This window comes from Pelobates fuscus, chromosome 4, assembly GCF_036172605.1.
Source record: "Pelobates fuscus isolate aPelFus1 chromosome 4, aPelFus1.pri, whole genome shotgun sequence".
In the NCBI taxonomy this organism is placed as follows: domain Eukaryota; kingdom Metazoa; phylum Chordata; class Amphibia; order Anura; family Pelobatidae; genus Pelobates; species Pelobates fuscus.
In genome coordinates, this window is record NC_086320.1 from 377,202,788 (window position 1) to 377,228,714 (window position 25,927).

A 25,927-nucleotide genomic window follows, 5' to 3' on the forward strand; every position below is an offset into this window, starting at 1 on the left:
CCTACTGCATTCATTGTGTCACTTTTTAAATCAGGATTTCATTAGTAAATTGAATACAAGGTTTCTATCTAACCTGCAAGTCCTGTAATTTAAACCTGTGTTCATTGGGCATAGTGCACCATTTGAAAGGATGTAAAGAATGTAAAGAGATAATCACACGTCTGACTGGCTGCTGGCCGTTCAGTGACCAGTAGCTCTCTGCCCTGAAAAAGACTTCTAAATCGTGAGCCAATATCACCTGAAACATGGTAATCTCTTCAAATTGGAACAGCAGCTAAATTCACTACTGCTAGGATATTAATATTAATCTTCTGGGGATATATGTTAAAAATGTTTGGGTTACTGGGTCAAATTGAGACATGAGAATGGGGCAGTTCCATGACGTTTTCCCAGCCACAAGGCTGTCCAAGAGCAATCAATTGGATTTCCATTTGTAAGACAGAGCCTCTGTCAGTAAGCTCAGTCGAGGCACAGGATACAGCTGTCAGACGCAGCCTCACGGCCAGCCAGTCAGTTCACTGCAAGTCATATGTTGTAGATAAAAAAAGACTGGCATTGCCACATGGACTTCTTGTGTGAGCCAAGATATCCATGCCAGGCATAGCTAATAATGGGATGAGTCATACCTCAAGGTCCATCTGGAAATATTGATCTGTGAAATGTACTATTAGTTATCTTAAAGCAGACCTTTCACCTGATACCACGTTTCTTTGTCCATCCATCCATCAAGCATAATAATGCAAAGATATCCAAAAGTGCGGCAGTCACCAAGGAAACCAATAAAGTATTATTGTAGCTTTCATTAGTAGCCATGGCAACCTCACGTGTTCTAAAACTTTATTACACTTTCCTGTTAGTGACACGTTTATAAATCTTCCCAATTTGCGAAAAAAAAATCAATAAAACAAATCTTGGTTGGATGGTGGTAGTTTGCACAGAGTATTCTAGAGGAGTTGCTAGAGAGGGTGGATCATTGCATTATGGGTGTTTCTACCTTCTGCAGTTCGGAGGTACTTTATCCCTTATGTCACAATTTGTGGACTGTAGTCATGCAAGAAAGGGAATAACACTGTAGCATCTGCCTAGATAGTGTGCAGATGTTTCTGAAATCTGTTTTGCTTTATTTTAATTTATTTTATTAAAACCAAAACAATGATTTAAAAGTTGACGGATTTCTTATGACGCTGCTAGAGCTTGGATAATCATGCAGATCTAAAGATTACAAAATAATCAATTGCAATTGTCTGTGATCTCATAGCAAATCCCTATACGCCTGCTGCTTTCAATGAAGAAATAGCAGGTAGGCGTATCACATGCTTACTAATTAGTCATTGAAAGTGATATCCCTGAAGGTGCTCGCACAATTTGGCTGTACCTGGGGATTTGTATTAATTAAAATATGGAACAGATAATGCAAGCTCAGATAAAATAAAGCAAGAGGCCGATTTCATTCATCTGTATAAATAGTATTCTCTCATTATTTTTCCAGGAGTTAAAATGTTCCACAGAGTTCTGTTAGAATTCAGCGAGTATTGGTGTGTTCTCTTTTCAGGAATAAAATCAAGGTCACGTTACTGAAAGTAATGCCTGGTGAATAATCTATCCTAGGGCCTATTTCTGGCTGTTCACCTCACGTACACTGTACTCCCAGATAGAACGAGATGCTGGCCTGACATATCAGCTTACAGTTGATGGAAATCCTATGGTTTGTGCTCTGTACAAACTTAATAAGTGTGTTTATCTTTGGGACATTTGTAAGAGTATTCACCCCCCAAAAAACAAAAACTCAGGAACGGCACAATTTACAGGAGCACTCCAAACACCATAACCACTACTAATCCTGGGAAGGGGCCAGGACAGCCCCTGAAGAGATGTGTCAATCATTCCAGGCTCACTGACAGCCGGCCCCTTCATCCACCACCATGGAGAGAGCACTTGGCCCCTCCACACAAACCTGCAGAGAGCACTCGGCCCCTCCATACACGAACCTGCAGAAAGCACTCGGCCCCCTCCATAATACGCGACCATACAGAGAGCGTTGCTAAAGTGGTCTCTGTGTGGTCTTAGTGACCGCTGCTCAGTGCAAGCCTGTCTAATGATGCTCTCATGCTGTGCTGCTCGGGGATAGTTCCCTGGCGCCCCCGGATGTGGGACACAGGGAACAAAATCAGGACAGCAGGACAGCACCCTGAATTGGGGGGCTCCGACCGAAAGTGGAACAGTGGGAGCAATACTATAAGTCACTGACGCAGAAGACACATTCTGGTTGACTGGTTCACTTGAAGTTTTTGTCTTATATACTGATGGATCAGGAAAAATTACCCCGAATTAGGAAAGTAATTGCAAGTATTTATGTCTATAGTTCACACCTGACTTGAAATTTCAGCTCCTTGTCACTAGCTGAAATATGTGCAGTGTTAATCTGTTCATCAGCTGTGTCGATGGCCACAGTGTAGAATGGTTGACACAGTCCAGCAGCCTGGCCGAGATTAACACAATCTCCTGAAAGCAGAACTCTCACTCCTCTGGAAGTGACAGTACCTCACTCTCTCGACCCGGGAAATGCGGAGACTTACTGGAGTGAGGACTAAATAAATGCACTTACCTCTGATGATTCTTGTGATCGTGGACTCCCAGACACATGCAGAAAAATAATGGAAACAGACATATTTCACTCTGATGATTAATTTCATTTACATGTTCTGACTGGGACAGGACGGTTAGATATACAGTGCAAAAATATAAAATAACGATTATTAATGTTTGTGGGAGAAAAATGTAACATTCAGAAAAAACTATTTCAGTGATTTCAATTTTTTGTTTTCATTTTCTTTACACATTTTGTATCGAGATTGTATTTTGTTTAAGTACATCACTGTAGAACATGTAATATGTGTGTACACGTGTGTGCATATATATACTATATTTATAAAAAATATCGTATTACCCAGTCCTTTACAAATTTATATTACACATTTTGACAGCCTTAATATCGGGATAGTATACAAATACATTTCAGCACTTCTTTTTGGAAGCAGTGTCCCTTTATTCAGGTGCCCAAAGTGTAGAATAACAAAGTTTTGAATACTGCAACAGTCTTTATCAAGATTGCTGTCTGGTCTACACGTTGGTCTTTATACTTCCCTGCGTAAAGGTAGAACCAGATTCCCTGCACACTTGTGTGGTTGGTGGGTTCTATTCTTGTTGCCTATTTCTGACTTAGTATCTGGATATCAATAATGAATGGGGATGGGTATGGGACTTCCAACGTTTTACTTCTGTACAGTGCTGTGAAAAGGTTGCCTACCCCACGCTAGGTTGGCACGCTAGGTTGGCACGCTTTAGACTGGCCTCACTAAACAGCAACTTTGACTGTTTCTACCAGAGAGGTTGGTAACTATTTTGCCAAGTATGTCTTGAACTTCACCACCCTGCGATCTAGTGACTGCGGATGACATCTTGACATCCATTTTCAGTTAAAAAAATTTTGATATCTGATTTGATATAATAGATGGATACCCTGTTCTACAAATGCGTGCCGACCTAGCGTGCAATTTGTTTATCGTGTTTGGACTTGATTCACCTGGGATAACCTTCTTGACAGAGATCTGACATTCGGTTAGCTTCAAAAAATGCTGCACCTAAAAAGCCATGTGCCAAGGTGTGTAAAAAGGAAATGGATTTCTGTATAATGTACTAACAGCATGTTATATGTGATGAAACCTTCTATTATGCCTGTTTATGCTTTGATTCAGTGTTTGATTAGGCAAGCTTGAAATGAGTGCACACATTGATAACTAAATACCGTACAGTAGTCGAACGGGCAAATAGGAGATAAGAAAACAGAAAGAAAACCAATGGTAGGCTTTAGATAATATATTTATTTATTAATCAGCCATTGGGGCTGATCAAACAGTAACTCTGTGACAAAGCCTGGCTGTCTACATGGGAACATATAAAGTGCCATTTCAGATCTGTAGGAAGTGCGGAGTATACTACCAGACGTATCAAAGGTGTGCACCCTAATGCCAAATTGTCTCCTGTCCCTTGTTTGGGTGTCTGTGGGCATCTGCCTGGCTTTGGGTTTGTTGTGTTTTATTATTAAAAAAATCACAACTGTCTCTTTAAAGTCTTGTTATGGCTGTGCTGGGCAGTGAGTTGCTGTGAGTGCTGGGCAGAGACTGGCTGTGAGTGCTGGGCAGAGACTGGCTGTGAGTGCTGGGCAGAGACTGGCTGTGAGTGCTGGGCAGAGACTGGCTGTGAGTGCTGGGCAGAGACTGGCTGTGAGTGCTGGGCAGAGACTGGCTGTGAGTGCTGGGCAGAGACTGGCTGTGAGTGCTGGGCAGAGACTGGCTGTGAGTGCTGGGCAGAGACTGGCTGTGAGTGCTGGGCAGAGACTGGCTGTGAGTGCTGGGCAGAGACTGGCTGTGAGTGCTGGGCGTAAGTGCTGGGCAGTGAGTGGGTGTAAGTGCTGGACAGTGACTGGCTGTGAGTGCTGGGCAGTGAGTGGGTGTAAGTACTGCACAGAGACTGGCTGTGAGTGCTGAGCAGTGAGTGGGTGTAAGTACTGCGCAGAGACTGGCTGTGAGTGCTGGGCAGTGAGTGGGAGTAAGTGCTGGGCAGTGAGTGGGTGTAAGTGCTGGACAGTGACTGTCTGTAAGTGCTTGGCAGTGAGTGGGTGTAAGTACTGCGCAGAGACTGGCTGTGAGTGCTGGGCAGTGAGTGGGTGTAAGTGCTGGACAGTGACTGTCTGTAAGTGTTTGGCAGTGAGTGGGTGTAAGTACTGCGCAGAGACTGGCTGTGAGTGCTGGGCAGTGAGTGGGTGTAAGTACTGCGCAGAGACTGGCTGTGAGTGCTGAGCAGTGAGTGGGTGTAAGTACTGCGCAGAGACTGGCTGTGAGTGCTGGGCAGTGAGTGGGAGTAAGTGCTGGGCAGTGAGTGGGTGTAAGTGCTGGACAGTGACTGTCTGTAAGTGCTTGGCAGTGAGTGGGTGTAAGTACTGCGCAGAGACTGGCTGTGAGTGCTGAGCAGTGAGTGGGTGTAAGTACTGCGCAGAGACTGGCTGTGAGTGCTGGGCAGTGAGTGGGAGTAAGTGCTGGGCAGTGAGTGGGTGTAAGTGCTGGACAGTGACTGTCTGTAAGTGCTTGGCAGTGAGTGGGTGTAAGTACTGCGCAGAGACTGGCTGTGAGTGCTGGGCAGTGAGTGGGTGTAAGTACTGCGCAGAGACTGGCTGTGAGTGCTGGGCAGTGAGTGGCTGTGAGTGCTGGGCAATGAGTGGCTGTGAATGCTGGGCAGTGAGTGGCTGTGAGTGCTGGGCAGTGACGGATTGCGATTGCTGGGCAGAGACTGGCTGTGAGTGCTGGGCAGTGAGTGGCTGTGAGTGCTGGGCAGTGACTGGCTGTGAGTGCTGGGCAGTGACGGATTGCGATTGCTGAGATATATCATAGTAATTAATCATTCAGAATACTAACTTGTTTCATGTTAACCAAACAAGTCTTGGAGCTGTAGTAGTCATTTGAGGTAAATTAGAAGTGAGAGTCCCGAGGGCAGGAGCCAGTTACAATAAATATCATAACACTGTGTCCCTAACATTCCACCTATAGCATTGTGAGCTTGGAAACGACTGAAAGCTAAATGAATCCTATTTGTTACAATTTAATTTCTCAAATACTGGTGTTTTCTATATTCCTGCAGAGCTCAACCTTCCCAGTGCATTATACAGGGCTGTGGTTTATATAAAAAGTCAGTTATTATTATTATTATTTTGTATGAGGAAGTCTATATTTTTCTTTTTTGTAACATGTCGGTTGCCTCATGTTTTGTGACTCGCAGGTAGGGAAGGGTTAAAAGTACAAGGTGGCAGCGACCTGAACTCTTCACCCAGAGGGGGCTCAGTTTGTACCTAGAGCCTGCACAGCTCCAGAGGAAGACCTAGCTTAGCAGAATGGCTGGCAAGGCTTGCACAGGAGTCATGTAAGGATTAACTCAGATTTGTAAGAAAAAGGCTCCTTTTTAAACAAAAAGGCATGCTAATAGCCCAAAGGCAAGCTGGTGGAAGGCAGTATTTCAGCAGGCCTGTCAGAGAATTGCTGAGGAATTTCACATCCACCGGCCTGGCCTGGGTTCCACTTATTCTTGCACAAAGTAAACCGATCAGGGATTGAAATAGGGAACAGACAGGACCGTCCACGTGGTCTCAGCTATTGACTCCCCCCTCAATCATTAAACCACGTCACTGGTCAGCAATGAGCTCCCACTGATCTATGTTTGATAACAGTCCATTAGATTGTAAGCTCATCTGCCATCGGGCTATTCTCACCTCAACATGTTTGTCGTTATATTATTCACTGCATACTATGTTGTCCCTATATAATTCCGACCTTTGGCCAATAGAATGATGTCCAATATTAGAATATCATAATATCGTCGGAGGTTTATTGAATAAAGCAAGAATTGTGACGCACTGACAGAGGATTAATACTTTTTCTGGCTGAAATAGCAGAGTCTGAGAATGTTTCTAATTTAGCGATTTGGTGCTAAAGTTTGCATTTTCCATGTCAGGACTCCCCGAATTCCAGCTTACAGAATAATCACCTCCATCTTGGTTTAGGTATGGATGGTATATTCACAGTGAAAGCATGATAAAGTGACCTCTTATCTAGTTTTATTGGGTAAAATGTATCAATTTTTCCAATGTGCATCTGCGCTTGCGAGTGGTGATAAAGTGTTTTTTAAAGAAGGCATTTTAAACCACTTTTCAATACTTTCACTTACAGGTCTATTTCGGCCTAAATTGTTAAACTGAAAAAGAAAATAAATGTGTTATATATATATATATATAAATCAAAAAACAAAAGTCTGGCACTCACATTGAAAGTATAAAAGCAGTATTTGCCCACTTGCTGCTCCAGTGATCTAACACATAAACCAAAGAATGAGAGCACTTGTAGAGTCTTGTGTCAAAAATGTAGTTAATACGTGCTTACAAAATCAATTATCGACGTTTCGGCCTCTGGGGACTTCATTAAGACAAAGAAAATGTAAGCTGAGTATATATAGCATATCGAGGGCATGCCAATACCAAACGCGTGTAGTGACGCCGTGTCCTCGGAATGAGTGAAAGAAGTGACGTCACCTGTAAACGCGTACGGACCCCAAATCATCGGTTGCTAGGTTACCAGGGAAACAAGTAAAGTGCAAAACTGTGTGGTGAATAAAACGAGGTGACAGTCTGACCAATAAGTATATCGCAATTGAGTGTAGGAAAGTCATCTTTACACTTGTGTTACGTATTCTCTGAATACATATTTTTCATTGTATTGATAAAGGCCACAAAGGCCGAAACGTTAAAATAAAATAAAAATTATTTTGTAGCCACTTGTTGAATACATATTTTTTGGGTATATATAAAGCAATGCTGAGATATAACCGGTACAATATGATAAAGTCCATAAATATCACACCCGGTCCCCTTTACGGGATGTGGCCACAACGTGCTTGTGAGATAATGCAGTGCTCGGTATCCAGTGATATCCGACGGTCTCACAGTGTACATTAGACATCCCCAAGCTCTTCCAACACAGATAATGATTAAGATCCATAGGGCCCTCTACATCCTAAATACTGGATGATTCTTGCTTTTGTAAACCGAGCTCTAGAATCCAATTTGTAACATTTTAGGTGGCTAATATTTACTCTGTCAGTGAGTTTATTTTGTTATAAATACATGACAGGTGTATAGTCGCCATTTGGGCAGTCGGAATCCAGGACAAACCACCCCCATAACCTAACCCAATAACACACGGACACTAAGTATTATGGGGAAATTTGTCCACAGCTTTATTAACCAATAATTATAATAATAATAATAATAATAATAATAATAATAATAATAATAATAACAATAACAATAATAAATTAACATATTTTAACATGGGTCATTGCCCCCCATACTCCGCCCCCTCGCATCCTGTTCCTTCGGCTACCATACAAAAGGCAATGACCCCCATATAATAACACCTATACATATTTATAACATATTTATAACATACACCAACATTCCAAAGTGCCAACCAACCATTAACCACGGCAGGGGTATACCCGGATACCCCTGCCCCACCAGGTTCTGAGTCACCTCCAGGACTCGAAACCTCTTAACCACCGATGACCACAATCTGTTATTCCACCTCACGTTCATCCAGGGGAGCCTATTTCCTCTCCTTCGGCTCCCCGTCCCGCCGCTGTGAAAGAAACGGGTTAAATAAACACATAACAAACAAAGGGAGGGTGGGTGGGACAAACTCAACCAGGTAGAAAGTTAGAATGACTCACCTAAAATGGCTGCTCATTTAAATAGCCAATCCTACTTACCCATAATCCAACCCTTGCTTACTTCCTCCTAAGCCCGCCTCCTAACCCCTGTCAAGGCCTTTTTCCGCTTAGCTGCGCTCTAGCTACATGGGGCTACAGTAAGCGCAGTTCTGTGTGCACAAGCTGAGTTCTCGATACGGTCAGATAATAACCCAACACACTGGGCTGCTCTGCTAAATATACAAAGTTACAAACTGTGCCATCGTGGACCAAAGTTCCCAGCTGCAGGAGGCATATTTGGAAGCCTGGTCCATGCCAAGTTTTTTTAATTAAGTTGTCCGGAGTCAATATCACAGATTGTTTTGCCTCTCACTGCCTGTGGGTCAGGTCTGGGGATTTTGACAAATCTTGTATTAACCTGTTAGGAACCAAGGCTTGGAAAGATCTCTTTGTATACTGAGGTACATGGATTCGTTAGAGGGGTTAACGTCATTTTGTATGTCACCAGCAATGAGAGGGTTAAGCAGTCAGCAAGCCAAGCGAGGAGAAATTCCACATGTGGTCCATTGCCGTGTCCATCATGGCACATTGCGATGCGTGTGGTATACGGGGTACGTGCTGTGTCTGCCTGGGAATTTGGGGATTGTTTACAGGGTGTGCTGCGATATTTTATTACTCACATGTTCTTTTCCAAGACTCCTAATCATCTCCGGTTTGTTACTATTTATTTATTTATTATAGATCCCCGCTTACACCTTTTTTACTAAATAGAAATAATTAAAAAAACAAACAAATAAAACGTCTAATTGATGGTGAAATTCACCGATCACTAGAGAATACTTACATATTGGGCACCAATGCAAATGAATGTGTTCCCTAACCTTTGAAATGCATGGAATTAAAAACCAGGTAGCAAAACTGAGTCTAGAATAGGTTCTCTAAGGAAATTCTCCAACTCGTTTTTTTTTTTAAACGCACATTTTGCCATTTGAACTTCCTTTCAATATATTCAATTGATAAAGAACATTCTAATGTTCGTAAATCTTGCAAGAGTCCAATGGTAAATACAGACATTTACTGATTTCTGCAATTTTTCGTCTCTCACATACACCTATACACGTTATTAACAATAAAGAATAAGTATACTTAATATTAAAAATATATATTAATAATTTAATATTTAATAATTTAATATTTTATAAATTAATGTAACAAATATAAACATTCCAGGATGGTTGCAGTTTCCCTTTAAGGCCTCAATATATTTTTTTTTATAGGGGCTTATATATTTGGCTACCCCATTGCACCTCTGAATGGGAGAAATGAAAGCTTTGATTCACAATTCTGATGTTGCCAGTAGGTATCTCTTGATGTTGTCACCTTTGACAGTTCCTGGATGTATATAAAAGCAGAAGACTTTGTCTTTAATCACGTGTTCACCATCGGCCCTTTGTTACTGCGCTGTACTTGAGCTGACCCAGCACATTTTTGAAGACAAGAACTCTGTAAACCTAATACCCTGCTAACAGCTTCTAAGATGGAATACTATGATGTGAGTGATAATGACAGAATGAAACATGGAATATTTCTTCAGTCAGTTCAGGATTCGGTCCCAGTTTGTACGTTTGCAAAAATCTGGTCTTTATTCCTCTTCTTGAATTAGTAACAGATTGAATCTTTAATGCGGCGGCAGCTGTTACCCCGCTGCTCTCCATTGTTACTGCGAGCAACCTGCTTATTCAGCAAAGTATTACGACTGGTGGGAGAAAGTATTCCGCTGTGTGTACGATTAGGCTGCCGGAGAAATAAAGACAGGTCGATTCACTAACGCCTAGTTTTTCAACTGAATTGCAAAGGGAACTCAATAAAAAAAAAAATTCAATCAGGTTGGTTCAAGATGTCTGCGTGAGGAGTTCTAGCAGCTGTGTATTGGGGAAAAAAATCCTGATATAAGCGGACTTTGGAAAAATCAAACTTACTATAATAAGCCTCCTGGACCTGTTTGGCTCTAAAATAATTCTTCTCGGCCGCCATCTTAAAAAAAATAAAGAGTAAGAATAATGCTGTTAAGAAAACAAAACAATGCTGGGAACAACTCTAAACTGGTGTGGAGGTCCTCTTTCCAAACACCAGTAAAAGTTGTGTTGGGGATGGCATAAGAATGTGTGCTAGTCATTGTTAATAACTGTAGGGGGACTCTCCATGGTCTCCCCATGTCTGAGGTTGGCCCTTCCCATAGCACGTGCTGGTACTGTACTTCCATTCCTAATATACCACATGTCTGATGTCATACAGTACCTGATGATGTATGTGCATTATAGGCGGCATGACGTGATGCTATATAGATGTAATATCAGGATGGGCTGAAGCATTATGTTCTATGCATGTAAGGTCATGTTAGTGTGCAATATATATATATAAAATTTAAATATGGACTACCACTCACGGCCCTGAAGTAAAATAGTTCTTTATTGAATAATCTAAAAATCGATTTTAAGATTATTCAATAAAGAACCATTTTACTTCAAGACCGTGAGTGCTAGCCCATATTTACATTTTATATATTTTTGTTTGTGGCTACTTATTGCACCCGGCAACTACATATTGCAGAATACTGCTGGATATATCTGAGTGCAAGGACTGGACTGTTTTGTACATATATATAGATATGCCATGTGCAATTTCATGATATAATGCAATAACAAACAAGTGTGAGTTTTCAATGTAGGGCACTTTTTGAAGTCTTTATATGCTTTGTCTGCTATATAAGCATACAATCCCTGTTGACCATTTCTAAAGGTTAAGTTGCTCTGTCTTCCCTGGTCTCTCCCAGCTCAGTAAGTGAAGGCATCAACTGGATTCATTACAGGCGGAGGAGTGAACGGGGAAGGTAGATGTTAAAGCAGGAATAATTGTCTCACGAGGGTGAAGAGGCACAATGTTGATCAGTGTAGCCGAGTTTCAGTTACACACAGTTAAACCTTACAAATAGCAACGTCAGCCTTGCAACATGCTCTTCGACATACTGGTCTCACTGTTAATCAGAAGCAAAGCTGACATGACAATTGACAATTATCCTCTCTGCACAACATGAGTTTTCGAACTTTGCATCTACTTGCCTTGAGTGATTTTAAGAAGCTGAGTATAGTTGCCATCACCATGTTGGTTGTGGTGAATCTACAGGTTAGCAGATTGCAGCAGATTGGAGTCCTAACTGAGCTCCAAGGGTTCGACTTTACTGGGAGAAGATCTTTGTCTTCGAGTTTCTCACACCAAACTCTGAAACAATCTAATGATACTTAATAGGTATATAAAGTGTATATCTCTCATGCAATTTGACTTGGAAACACTAATATTATTGTGACTATGTTGTGTATGCCACTTAACGCGTTCTATTTTTATGTCCTTTACAGGCTGACAGGAAATGAGCCATTGACCATCCTCCCTCTGACCTCAGAAACGGAGGAAGCTGCTGTCCAAATCTGTGACCGGCTGAAGCTTGAACGAAAGCAACGCAAGATGTGCCGACGTGACCCTGGCGTAGCAGAGACCCTCATAGAGGCTATTAGCATGAGCGCGCAAGAGTGCGAGTACCAGTTTCATTTTGAACGTTGGAACTGCACTCTGGAGGGGAAATACAGAGCCAGTTTACTTAAAAAAGGTACATCTAAGACTGCTTCATGAAATGAGAAAATGCTGGAACTCTAGGTTAATTGCAGGTTTAAATACCTGTCACTTTACCAAAATACAATGAGCTACAAGATGCTACAAGAAGAATTGTGTTAACAAAAATAAACAAAAAAAAATATTCAAATGTACTAAAGCTGATAAGTTCACAAACAAATTGAAAACTAAATATTTTGGTCCCGTATGGTGTGCAATCATAGCTGTGCTTTTACTAATATTACTTAGCACTTAGTATTATTGCTGGAAAATAGAAAAGTTCTGGCAGTTGATTAAACGTTCTACTAGTTGATTTTTTTATACTCTTGGTGCCTCAGAAATGGCTGCTAATTTGGGATTATTTTGATGAGATAATTTATAAAAATATTTACGTTCTCCAGAATGCACTGGCTCGGAATGTTGATTTATTGAGGTGACGATGCCACAAACATATGATCAGTTGAAGTGATACTTGACAGAGTAGCCCAGATAGCAAGTTGAGATATTCTGTTTTTGGTGAAGATCTTGGCTTGGAGATGGTTTTATTATGTGTTAGATAATTGTTTAGCTTTTCCTATATCATGAATACACGATGTGCATTTTTTAAGAAAGACGTTTCAATGGGACGTAATGCTTGGTGACAGGGATGCAAACTGTATACCAGGATTTTCTTAGTGTCCCATTCTTTCATTGTAAAATTAGATTGGTTCTCCGTTTTTGACTGGTAATATAATATATTCTAGATTCAGTTCTGCAGAGCATCTTATTGTTGTTACTTTTGCTGTTTTGCAATGAACATGAGATCAGATGAATGAGCTGAATCCAGACCAAAGGGTTAAGAATCATCTCACGATGCCCATACTAACAGTGACTGTGCACAGAAATGGTGACCACATTCCCTGTGATGTATTTATCCTTAATAACTGAACTCCTTGACGCTAGTGTCAAGCAATTAGCTTTGTCGCTCATGTGTTTTTTTTAATATAAACTGATTGCTTATGAGGAATATGTACAGACTGCATTGGGATATCACAGAACTTCTTGCATTATCAAACACATGGAAGGGAACATTTTGTCTTAAGGATGAGCTTATCTTTGGCAAATTATGGCAAAATGCAAAGCCTCACACAGCCTGACATATTAGCCATTTGCCAAAAATGTAACAGACTGATAGGAATAGATATTGCCATAGTACACGTTCTAAAAAATCTATAGAGAATCCCAAAGTCTCAAAGGATCGAGACACGATTTGTGCCAGAAGAAAAAGTCAGGAGCCAAAGAGCCGGCTGGACCACAAGACAGCAGTATTGAGCCCTTCAATTTCTTGCTGCCCCGAGGTGTCACCATATAAGTGCACATATATTCTTTGGGGAGGTCTTTGTAAAAACTGCAAGGGATCCACAAGTTTGTCACCACTGCTTCTTAAAATGTGTTTAGATCTACAGGTTCAGCTCAGCCCTTCATCCTTCCGAAGTCCACGCAATGAGTAGCATTAAGATGGGTAACACAATGAAATGACTTGCCTTAGTTCTGCAAGTGTTTGTGAACTACATTTCCATGTGCAAAATCTCAGTGTGCAGCAAAATCTTTGGAGGGCTCTAAAAGTTGAGGTTCAGGGTTTCTGTCCTTCCAGAGCAAGTTGCTGCTCGATCCAGATGATCATTTCCTGTCTCTTCCAGCAGAGATTCCGTGCAGTGAACTCACAGGCTCATTCTGACACCTGCAGGACAAATAGATTCCTAATCAAATGGCTCCTTGCTGCTTCTAGGCAATACTTGATCTCCTTATTAGAAATTCTAACAGTTCTAATTCTGTATTCGATATTTTTAAGTATCCTATTTGTTTTTCCATTCCCTAGGTTCGGTCTTTGCTGTCATATAAGAAATAAAAGTAAAATTAACATACAAGTCCTATGCCAAGAGAAATGTGATTGTATGTTCTGCATTATCCATTTAAACTTGAATATGCAGTTAAAGGGACACTCCAGGCACCCAGACCACTTCTGCTCATTGGAGTGGTCTGGGTGCCAACTCCCACTACCCTTAACCCTGCAAGTGTAATTATTGCAGTTATTAGACAGCCACTAGAGGGAACTTCCTGCTCTTTAGCACAGCGCCGCTCTATTCCCCATAGGGAAGCATTGAAATTCATTTTCAATGCTTTCCTATGGGGTGCACTAATGCGCATGCGTGGCATTGCCGCGCATGCGCATTAGGTCTCCTTGGCCGGCGGGCGGGATCAGTCTCGCCCACCGGCCGACGTAAGCAGAAGGAGGAGCGGCGGGGGAGGAGGAAGCAGCGACGTGGGACATGTCGCTGCCTCTGGTAAGTCACTGAAGGGGTTTTCACCCCTTCAGCAACTGGGGATTGGGGGGTGGGAGGGAGAGGGACCCTCCAGTGCCAGGAAAACGTATCGTTTTCCTGGCACTGGAGTCTCCCTTTAAGATTTTTACTGTGGTGCATTGTTTCGGCTGTACAAGTTGAACATGTACTAAACTTGCACCAATGGAGATATTACATACACCACCCCAGAATAATTTCCACATATGCAGCTAAATATATAACGCTTTGCAACCTGACTCATCCTCTCACCATGCGATCCATTGAGGTCATCCCAAAGCAGGATAGTAGGATGATATGGCGATACATTTAACTAACACTTAACACACCTTTAGTTTGGGGGTTTAGGTTTTTTGTGAGGTGCTCATAGGTCAATTTATTTACAGGGTTATTTACCAAAGTGAGCATCCAAAAAGACCAACTGAAAGCCTAGCTTTGGCTACTATGACCTTAACTCTGAAATTCACTCTAAATTCACCTTAAATTCTTGCTTTAATGAATAGACCACATTAATATTTCCTTAAATAATGTAGGCTGGCTCCCATTTATATATGGGTCATTCAATGACTATTGTGGCTTAACGCTACTCTACGTAACTAATTTTATTTATCTTTAATATTTCAAATACATGTTACGTAGAGCAGTCAGGTATCAAGCAGAGGTCTGGCCAGTGACTGCCAGTACATATTCCCACAATCAGAGAAGTTCTTTGTACATCAAACTTCTAACCATCTTTTATTTGATTTACATTGAATGCAAAACAATAAAAATGTATACTTTCCACATATACATTCTCTGAATGGAGTAAGGTTAAATATGAATATGTTTTTAAAAATAGCAAGAATGAAACTATGAACCAAGGGCAACCAACAGTATTCGTAAAAGTCTAACCATTTGGCTTGATGATGATCTTAAGAGTTGTACAGCTGTCAATGAGTTCGCTATTGAGTTCGCTATTGGCTGATCATTATTTGTTTTAATAACTCATATTCCATAAAATATCAGCAAACTCTGTCAGACAGAAGTTCCCTGTCTGTCATTGGATAAGTATTATGGGAATTGTAAATGACGTTATACTTCCAAGTGTTTGTAAATCAATGTGCAACCACTAAGCATGACTTCCTCAAAAATATGCCCCCTGGTAGAACTTATAAAGACATCTGAACAACATTTATTTACATGAATAAAAAAAACGGTGGAAATGTGTGAATGTAAAGAAAAACAAAATAGATAATGTGTTTGATTCCAGTAAAAATCTTCTGTTAAAAAAGTATTCTGCGCTACAAATGGAGGACTGATCGTTCACATAGAATGTGTCTAGACAAGGTGGATTGTGTGTTTATTGTTGAAATTGGACTCCAGGCTTGATTTAGCCCTTAATGTAAATAAAATAATAATTATTAAAGATATTAGAAATGTGAGAGACACAGCCTATAAAGGAGAAATACGTTCTCTGTATATCTCAAATCTGTTTATCTCCAATCACATGCACGTTAGCACAGGTTGTGTAGCAGGAGGGACTGACTAGCGGATTTCTCAGTTCTGCTCAATTCATGGGTTGCAAGGACCAGCAGTTCAGTTGTCAGCTTTTTACTTATGAAAACATTTCGATGAACTTCAACTCCCAGAAACCTTTGCTGTGCTTCCTGAAGATGACATATGCAGTTACGTTGTTGGAGAAACACTGCAGGTTAGAAGGGAAGGACAGAGAGTACAAATTAAAGGATCATTATAGGGTCAGGAACACACACATGTATTCCTGACCCTATAGTGTAAAAAACACCATCTAGTCCCCCAGCCCCCCCTCATCCACATAAATAAAGTAAAATATAACTTTTATTCCAGTCTGCTGCTGCTGCTGCTGGCCCGGTTCCTGGTCTGCGTGCTTGGCTGACATCATCAGAAGTGATGATCAAAGTCTATCAAAATGCTTTCCTATAGGAAAGCATCCGAGTGGCTGAGCTTGTCAAGGAAGCAGACCAGGGACAGAGCCAGCACAAGCCAAACACAGCACTGGCCAATCAGCATCTCCTCATAGAGTTAAATTGAATCAATGCACCTCTATGAGGAAAGTTCAGTGTCTGTATGCAGAAGGTGGAGACACTGAATTGCAGTCACGCTGTGCAGCACTGCCCCAGGAAGCACCTCTAGTAGCCATATGGAGTGGCCAGTGGAGGTGTCCCTAGGCTGTAATGTAAACACTGTATTTTCTCTGAAAAAAACAGTGTTTACTGCAAAAAGCCTGAAGGGAATAATTCTACTCACCAGAACAAATACAATAAGCTGTAGTTGTTTTAGTAACAATAGTGTCCCTTTAATGAATTTGTGATATCACATGCCAAGTACAGAAGTCAGGAAAGTATTTTTCATAAAGGATGGGTGGGGCATTAATGGGGGAGTTAAGATCCAGAATGTGGCAGATAATTTTTTCCCAAAAACTATAAACAAATGATAATGCAAAAATGTTATTAAAAAAAAAAAAAAAAAACATAGAAAAAAATAAAGCTATGAAATATAAAAAGTGTTAAATCCTGGAGGGCAACTCTGTAGGATAACGTTAGTTTTGGTCCTGCCCTTCATTCAACAAGACTTATTTTTACAAAGTTTAATTTATTTATAAAACTGCAGAACTCAGAAATTCTGAAGATTATTCTTAAATGACTTAACTTAATTTCTAAAAAATATTTCCCTTGAAGCAGCAAATTAGTACTTTCTGCTTATAAGAGCCAAAATTCTCTAAGATGGCTAATTATCTCAGATTGCTCATTTCGAATTACAATTTTCCTCTGACTTTTTGACCGTGTTTTACTTCTTCTTGACCCTAAAACTCAAACCTGTTCATCCCTAATGAAAAAAAAAAAAAAAGATTTTTCCCAAAATAACTTAACCACTTTAGCATGTGCTTGGCAATCGTTCTGTTTGTGTGTCATAGTGCACAGAAAATCATGCTGGAGATGTGGGGCCTGTGTACCTGCATCTTGTGTGTGACTGTAACTCTCAGTAACCTCAGCCAACCACAGCTAAAGGTACTACAGGTCTTTCCTGGTTTCTTAAAGCTACACATTTCCTGTTGGGCTATATGTGGACATTTATTCTAGGTCAACATTCCAGTGGTGGAACATTGAGCATTAACATTCCATCGATCTCACCTCTACTCTAGAACGTCTCCTTTTCCATAGAACCCATCACTATTGAGGCATTATAAGGAAAGGTGGAGGTAGTTTCCAATTTGGCTAAGACAATGGGATAGAAAAGGTTCAAGCCTCAGATATACTTTGAAGGATGTTTTTCACTTTGCTTAAGTTGAATTTCACTCTAGTTCTTAAAGGACCACTTCACAGATATAAAGCACTTTAACTTGCCCAGAGCACCTGCCCTGCACAGACTTCTCATTGAGCTGCATTGGGAAGCCTGTGATTGGACAGACACAGATAGTCTGGGCGGGGTTAGAAGGGGAGGGCTTGTAAAGGCTGCAAACAAGAGATCTGCAGCACTTTCGAGCCGGTTTTAGATACTCTCCAAGCAAAAACGCATAACTAAATGCATGCATGTTTTAATTGGGGGTATATCTACTAAACCGTTCTTGTATTTGGGCAGTGGAGTGTCCCTTTAATGTGGATATCTGTCTTGCCCCATACAGCTGCTTTTCTCAATGCTGACATCCTTTGCCAGTGAACCCTGGCAGCCATGCTCGTCATTGCTTGCACCCCCATTCTAGCTTTTAGCTGGTGCTGGAACACACAGTGAGCCCACCAGACACGCGTATTTGCAGTCACATTCATTTCATTACTTCTTCCTTCTTTAGATCGGTGACTGTTTAGAAACAGTTGATTTTTCATTTACAGCAACAAAGACTCACGTTGTATCCGCTGTGTAATTACAAAGTTTGTATAATCCCTCTAAATCTCCAGCCAGCTTTTTCCTTATGTAACTGGTTGAAATACATTTATTTAGTTGCAGGTGTTGCTACTTAAAAGGCTCCCGTCTCCAAACTCTTGGTACTTGGGTACTTGCTCTTGATTTACCCTTGATGTGCTCTCAATTTAGATCATGACTTTAAACATGCCAACCCTGATAGCACAGTTAAAAGATTACAGCAAACACCATAACCACTGCAGCAAATGTTCCCTTTACAACAGCTTACTGACCATGAGTTCCATTTTGAGGTGGAGTGTTTTGGGGATTTATAGGTCTGCCAAGAATAGGACATTGATGGCAATTTGTGTTCAGCTCTAGTATTTTATTCTGTTACCACTGGTAGCAAATCTTGGGGTTAATTACAACCCATTACCGATATTTAATCAATAGCGTTTCCTTCAGACAGAATTGCCCTACAATGTATTCCTTTTTATGCTGGTAATGCCACCAAAGTCAGGAAATGTTATGAACCTAAAATTGTGTCTAACTCCTTATTTACTAATTAAAGAGATACTATATGTACCAAAAGAACTTTAGCTTAATGAAGCCGTGTTGGTGTATAGAACATGCCCCTGCAGCCTCACTGCTCAATTCTCTGCCATTTAGGAGTTAAATAACTTTTAGGAGCCCTGGTCATACCTCCCCTGGCTGTGACTAACACAGCATGCGTGAAAACAAAATGGTTTCATTTTCAATCAGCTCTTACAGCAACGTGTGTTTACTTTAGAAATGTGTATCTTGGCTTTGTTAATTGAACTCTATTCACACAGAGGGGGCAGCTGCACACTCTAGCAGGCAATTAGCAGAAAATTATATAATACATTCTAAATGAAATAAACTGTGCAATAAAGAAAGTTTAAATATTAAACATGTGTAGGACACATGCAGGGAGGTGTGACTAGGGCTGCATAAACACAGTGATTTAATTCCTAAATAGCAGACTATTAAGCAGTGAAACTGCAGAGGAATGATCTATGCACCAAAATGGCTTCATTAAACTAAAGTTGTTTTGGTGTTAATAGTGTCTATTTAACCTCTTGAGGCCATTAGGAAGTGTCATTATGTGCTGAATGACATGGGCTTTAACGACGCTTGGACGTAATGACACGTTCTAATGTCTGTGCCCCTGCAACCCTCCCAAATCATACTCACCTCAGCGGAACTGATCGGGGGGGGGGGGGGGGGGCTGCCTGACAACTCAGGCAGCCCACCTACAGTCTATCCAGCCGATCTGCATCATGTGGTCATGATGATTCGATCTGGGGGACTTCCTAGTAGCCCAGACTTTCCCCCTGCAGTCTAGCCAGCTGATCGGAGTCATGTGGTCGTGATGACCCGGACCAGCTTGATGGGCAGGATTGGCTGCGGTGGACTGCCTGGGTTGTCAGACACGTCCTCCAATATGGAATTAATATAATAATCTCATTATATCGAAATAATATATGTTTACACAATTACCGTGAAATGTGAAATATGAAATATATTAACATCAAAACACACTTGGAATTAAAATAATTATATATATACATACACATATATATATATTTCAGTCTAAGTGTAAACCAAGACATGCAGGGTACTGTTGTACTTGTGATACATTGCTGAACACTAATATGAATCTTTTAGAGCATTTAATTGTATAATGACAATTATATCATCAGTGAAAGTGTGAAAAGTGGAAAAAAAACTAATATGAACACTAAATTAGACCAGGGTTTGTGACTAAGAGGCTAATAAAAAAGACTGGACATTTTGAAGACCCTGGGTTGTCTACTTTTGCAAATGGAATGCAACAATGGCATTAATGTACAACAAGCTGACATGGAGACGTGGTTACCAGCTCCACAAAGGGCCGCCCATGTGCAGCATGGTGTGCTGGCACTGTACTTGCTGAGCTCACTGTGCTGGCCCAGTGAACGTGAACCATTTTGCTTCTTCCAAACTGTGTTTGATGGTTGGGAAGTGAATGATGGGACTCATCCTTGCCCTAAAGGGTTAAAAACAAGGTGTCTCCCTGCCATGCCAAAAGTAGGATTTTGCTAAATGAATCTTGGTTTACCTATGTTTGCTGATATCTTTATTTGTTTTTTCAAATTACTGTTGAAATCTGTATTGAGTATCTCAGATGGCTGAAGCTGTATCCAAATTACTGTGTGTTTTTCTAAGGGGAGGTCTCTCTTGTTACTCAAATAAACGATCATCAGCGAAAATGCTCGGGGAGTCTAATAACCTTATAAATATAATTATTGTTAAACATTTTTGGGTCAACTGCTACATTTCCAATTATCTAATTTACTCTGACCCATGAAGGCGTAATAGTGTGCTCTGTTACACGGCAGTAATAATATAGCCAGTGCTTGGATTAACTAGTTCGAGTGTGGAACGCTATCCTTAAAGGACCAACTCCGGTTATGACTTATAGAGTTATTTAGAACTGAGCTTTTTCTTTAATTTGTATTATTAGCTCATTGAGGTCATGTTTGTCTGCTGCCTTCGTGCCAGTATTTACAGATTGATGTTAAAGGGACACTATAGTCACCAAAACAACTCTAGCTTAATGAAGCAGTTTTGGTGTATAGATCATACCATTGCAGTCTCACTGCTTAATTCTCTGCCATTTAGGAGTTAAATAACTTTTGTTTCTGTGTATGCTCCCTAGCCACACTGCCCTCATTTCTAGTGTTGGCAGTGGGGAATTAGGCATTATTGGGCTCATTGCAAGACAGGCGTGGAAGCTCCCGCGGAGTGGGTAAGCTCCAGGAGCTGAAAATCAAAGTTGGATGCGCACGCGGGGGACAACATCAGGTAAGTATAACTCAACTTTACTGCATCCCTGGTTCTCTCTCACCCACCCTCCCCCTAAGTGGCAATGTCACCATCTCAGGTATTTGCAAAATATGCAAAGACCCCAGAATGTGACAGAGCTACTTTTTTTCTTGAGGTTGTGTGACATGTAAAGGCTATAGCCTGTAGCCTTGCATACAGAGCGTTGTTGTGGTCAACTTTTACCGCAGATGTTATGATGTCTTTAAGGTCCTAGGGGTCCAGCAGATGTCCCCAGAATCCCCCCCCCCTCCCCCCCATGTCAGTTTATGTGAATCCTCTATGTAAGCTTTAAGTGAGAGTTTGCTGTCTGGGATTTATGTAGACAATTATGATGATCCTACCGTAATCTTATGTGAGAGCAATGTATCAACACTAAGATTATGGGGGGGAAAACACTCAACGTCTGCACTATGATAATCTAAAGTTAGTTTACCATTATCTCTGTACTATAAAACAATAAAGTATTATAATTATAGTTTCTGTTTAAGTTAAACTCGTTAATTCAAATGTATTACCCAGAGATGTATAACATTGTAAATAGGAGATGTGTGATTATAATGCTGTTAAAACCTATAATTACATTTTTATATTTCGAATTCTTTCTTGAGACCTCAGAGATAATCACAGTTCACACAGATGATTAATGTCACCTAGCATTTGGAAGATTAGAATTCCTTTAAAATGTCCGCGGATAGATCTACAAATCTGGAATGCGTTAAAGGGACACTGCAGACCCCTAAATTACGTTAGCTTGCTGAAGTGCTTTATGTGTAAAGAGTGTTTCCTCTTTTTTTCATTTTACAAAAAGTGCAGATTTCAATACAAATTTACACTTTTATAAATCTTGTTACTCTCTCCTGGCTGTTAGTCAGACACCCAGTCCTGTTACTTCCTGGTTTGGCTAGCCTAGTGGAGCTAAACACACGAGGCACAATTGGTCAGAGCACCTGCCTTGCAAAGACTTCTCATTGAGCGGCATTGGGAAGTCTGTGATTGGACAGTTACAGAAAGTATGGGTGGGGTTAGAAGGGGAGGGTTTGCAAAGGATGCAGAAAGGAGATTTAGAGATTTTCAAGCTGTTTTTAGATATACCCCGCCCTCCCCCCAAATTAAAAATATGTATTATTAAATGCACGCAAGTGTTGATTGATTATTATTATTATTATTTGTATTGATTTATATATTTTTTGCATTTGGGCAGTGAGGTGTCCCTTGAAAGGACCGCTAAAGTCTTGCAGGCCACTTCATCCTAATGAAATAGTTTGGGTGCCATGGTCCTGTCCTTGTAACCCTGCAATGTAAAAACATTGCATTGCACAAAAAACAACAACAATACAGTTTTACATTTTAAGAGGCTGCTTAAAATCATTAAAAGATGTGTTGATTAATTACTTGCATTTTTAGAAACTGACATGTTTCCATTGCAAGGTTAAATCTATCTCTAGTTGCTATCATATTGACAGTCACTAGGGCCACCTCTAAAGCACTGACACATGGCACATGCGTATCAGTCCTCAATGCTCCTCTATGAGGAGAATTACAGGCCTTACCTCCTCGATGACGTCACTGGAGATGGAGAGGTGAGCAATGCTGGAAAAAGTTAAGTAAAACTTTAATTTTCTTAATTTTTATTTTATTTTTTATGTGATTGCGCATTGCTCACCAAATAATCACTCCGGTGTAACTTCATGAGTTCAGTGACCAAATTACACAGACGATCAAAGCCATATTTACAAATGGAGAGAAAATTGGTATAAGTTGTATAAACAGCTTTTATTGGTTACTATACTGAATGCCCCAAACCAGTACTTTACCCCTGGACGATATTCTGCCATAATAGCAGTAGCAAATCTCTCGGCGATTGGTGACAAATTAACAACTCTGCAAGACCCAAAAACATTTATGTACAGAGAAGAAAAATATATTTCAACTTTTGGTTGTTGCATTTAGGGAAATGTTAGCCCTCACATTTGAAACTTTGAGCACCCTGACTTTATTCTTCCCAAAAATTGTCAGCCCAATTTTTTTTTTAACCCTGTAATTATCATACAATTTGTAGCTCACAGCAGAATAAGCACAAATTACTTTCATTGACTAAAAAATAGAATCATAAAGAAACACATTCTGTATCTAGTCTTCCACCCAAATCGTTTAACCCTTGTGAAAAGTTTGCAGAAGAATCCATTATGAAGTTGTAGCTGTTCCCTCATCCAATGGAGGGTTAATAGTCTGGTTAGTGATGTGAAAAGCCCCGAAATCGGATAGCTGTGGGTGGCAGGCTTTGGAGACACCTGAAGCTAGAATGCATGCATTGAGATAGAGTTATTATCTTGTTACTAAATATCTTGTGCAATCAAGTGCTGTGCTATGGGGACAGTCGGCTCTGCCACTAACTAAATGTCAAATGAACTTGGTAGATTTGACCAGGATCCGATGGGAGCGTAGCTAGACCAATGCGGGTGGATTTAATTTGGGGAAATATTATTTATTTAGTTAATGGAAAACCTTATTAAGCTAGTGCTGAGCTGTTGTTTAAAATACCCATTAATTTCTCACAACTATCCGAAATGGTAGCAATCTAATTTGATAGCTACCGTTGTGTGTCCAGCCATGCTATGCTGGCCCCCATTACTCCCTATCACAGGAGACATAGGACCATTTCAGTCTATTTTAATGGTCTAACCAATGAGCTGGCACAGAATTTATTGGTTTTATTTAAAGAATTTGCTACATTATCTTTTTTTTATCTTGCAGTTTAATAAACGTCCACAGGAGGTGAATAAGATGTACCCAGGTTTTCAGGTTATAGAGTAGAAAAGGGGACTGCACTCAGCCAGAAGTCATAGTTGGTGCAACTCAGACAAGGACATGGCAAGCTCCGCAGTATAATTTCCAATAATTCAAGATAGACAGAACACAAAACAACTTTGATTTAGCAGCTTTATTGGATCACAAGGATTAACAACACTGCTTGGGTCTCACTATGAGACCTTTGTCAAGGCTAAAACACCACCCCATCAATCCTCACTTTTATAGCACAATCAACCCAAGAATAATTCAATGAACAATATGAATAAATTAAGTGCATAGAGAAATAATTCGTACAACATGTCTGTGTCATGTGATAGGTCATGTGATAAGGGATCAGTGTTAATATAAAATGTTCAGAACCGGCATTGTGATAAAACTTATGAAATTAGGATTTATAAATGAAGACATCTAAATGGATCGGAGGAGAAAAGAATTGTCAGATATAATGATTGACATACAGAAGAAGATCAGCACAGTGTAATCGGGACTGACAGAGATAAGGGTCACATTTTGGTCCTTTCATCGCTCTTAAAAACATGAACAGAAAAACGATATACACTTAGACCAAATATAGTATACAAGTCAGTTAAATATCAGTAGATCTGTCCAGGGAATAACCCGCAAAGTGATAAACTTTAATTAAATAGAAAAGTTCCAAATTGGAGAAATCCTCTGCATAGTGAGCGTAACCCACTTCTAAAATAGCTGCTGTGTATAGACAATATGTTCAAAATATTACACGTTACATCGTAACTAATTTCATATTGACTATAGACAGTCATTAACAGCTTCATTGTAAGTTAAAACTAGGATTTGCTGCTGGGAGTGCAGTTACCCCTCAGGCAGCACAGGGTTTAAACTTCACTTGCGCTGAGTTTCAAAGCGAAACGCTGCACATACAGACTCCAGGCAACATGACTACTTCAGATCAATTAAGTTATCAGGGTTCTTGGAGAACCCTCTAAGTGTACGCAAAACCATTGTTAACTTTCTGTTTCTGTTCGAATGTCTCCAGTTCTCTTTTTATTTTTTTAACTCCAGATGTTTCTCCTGTAAAAAAAAAAAGCAAAAAAAAAAAAATCAGAATAAAAAACTGTTACACGTTGCTCATTTCACAAAATTAGGAACTGACCACCGCAGTGCTGAATATATCACAAAAAATTCAACATACTGAGAGTGGCTGACAAAGAAATGGGGTTAAGGCATGAGACTGCTTCCAAAATGGAAAATGTATTCTTTATTTTTTTTACTCAAACACTTTATGCTTTTAAATAAATATAGTAGAGGATGGCGGGAATCAGAGTTAGGATGCCAAGCTCACCAGCAAATATTTATACTGTGATAACAAGAAATCTATGGATGATATATAGGGTTCTCGAGAGTTAAAGACTTGTAAAACCATCCTCTGTTTACATTGTGAGCCTTTAAGCCAGTCTAGTTTAAAAACAGGCGCGTACAGGGTTGCCCCTTCTTTATGGAGACAGGGGACATCCGATTATCCACATCTTTTGCAGTCCTTCTAAAATTCCCTTGAAACACACTTCTTTAGAGAAGCCTATCAGCTATCCTCATGAACTCCACATCCCCTATTACCTTCTTCTGCCATTTCCCAACAATTTTAACCCCATAAGCTCAGCGGGAGGGGGGCCCTGAGGGAGGGGGAACCTAATAACCCTATATTGCCAGGAAAAATTCTTTGGTCAGACCTGCTCTCTTTTTCTAGAAGGACCTGCTTCTTTGGGCAGTGCTGATTCTGCCTCCTTTTACCCCGCGCTCGACATCCCGCTTCACAGTTCTTATTGAACAGCGCATCAGATTATGTTGGTGCTATTTAAATAATTGTAATTGGCATAGTGTAAAGGTGGGTTTATCAGATGAGCTCCAGGTATGCAGCTGCCAGGACCAGTTAAATAAATCTAGGATATCTCGAGGAAGTGCCGGAAAAAAATATCAAAACTTATACTTAAGAACAAAGAAAAAGTTTTGTTTGTAAACATTATGTATTGTATTATGTATATATGTACATTAGTATAATAATAATTGTTATTATTTGAAAATTA

General features: G+C 40.3%; 1 protein-coding gene across 2 annotated transcripts in view; it reads left to right on the forward strand.

The window, feature by feature from the left end:
• The window catches only part of WNT9A (Wnt family member 9A), a 108,846-nt gene that overhangs the window by 67,999 nt on the left and 14,920 nt on the right, over positions 1–25,927 (forward strand). For both annotated transcript variants that reach the window (XM_063450832.1, XM_063450834.1), the window contains one exon: positions 11,724–11,971. In XM_063450832.1, coding sequence (XP_063306902.1) covers positions 11,724–11,971 — 248 coding nt within the window. The remainder of the gene's footprint in view (positions 1–11,723; positions 11,972–25,927) is intronic.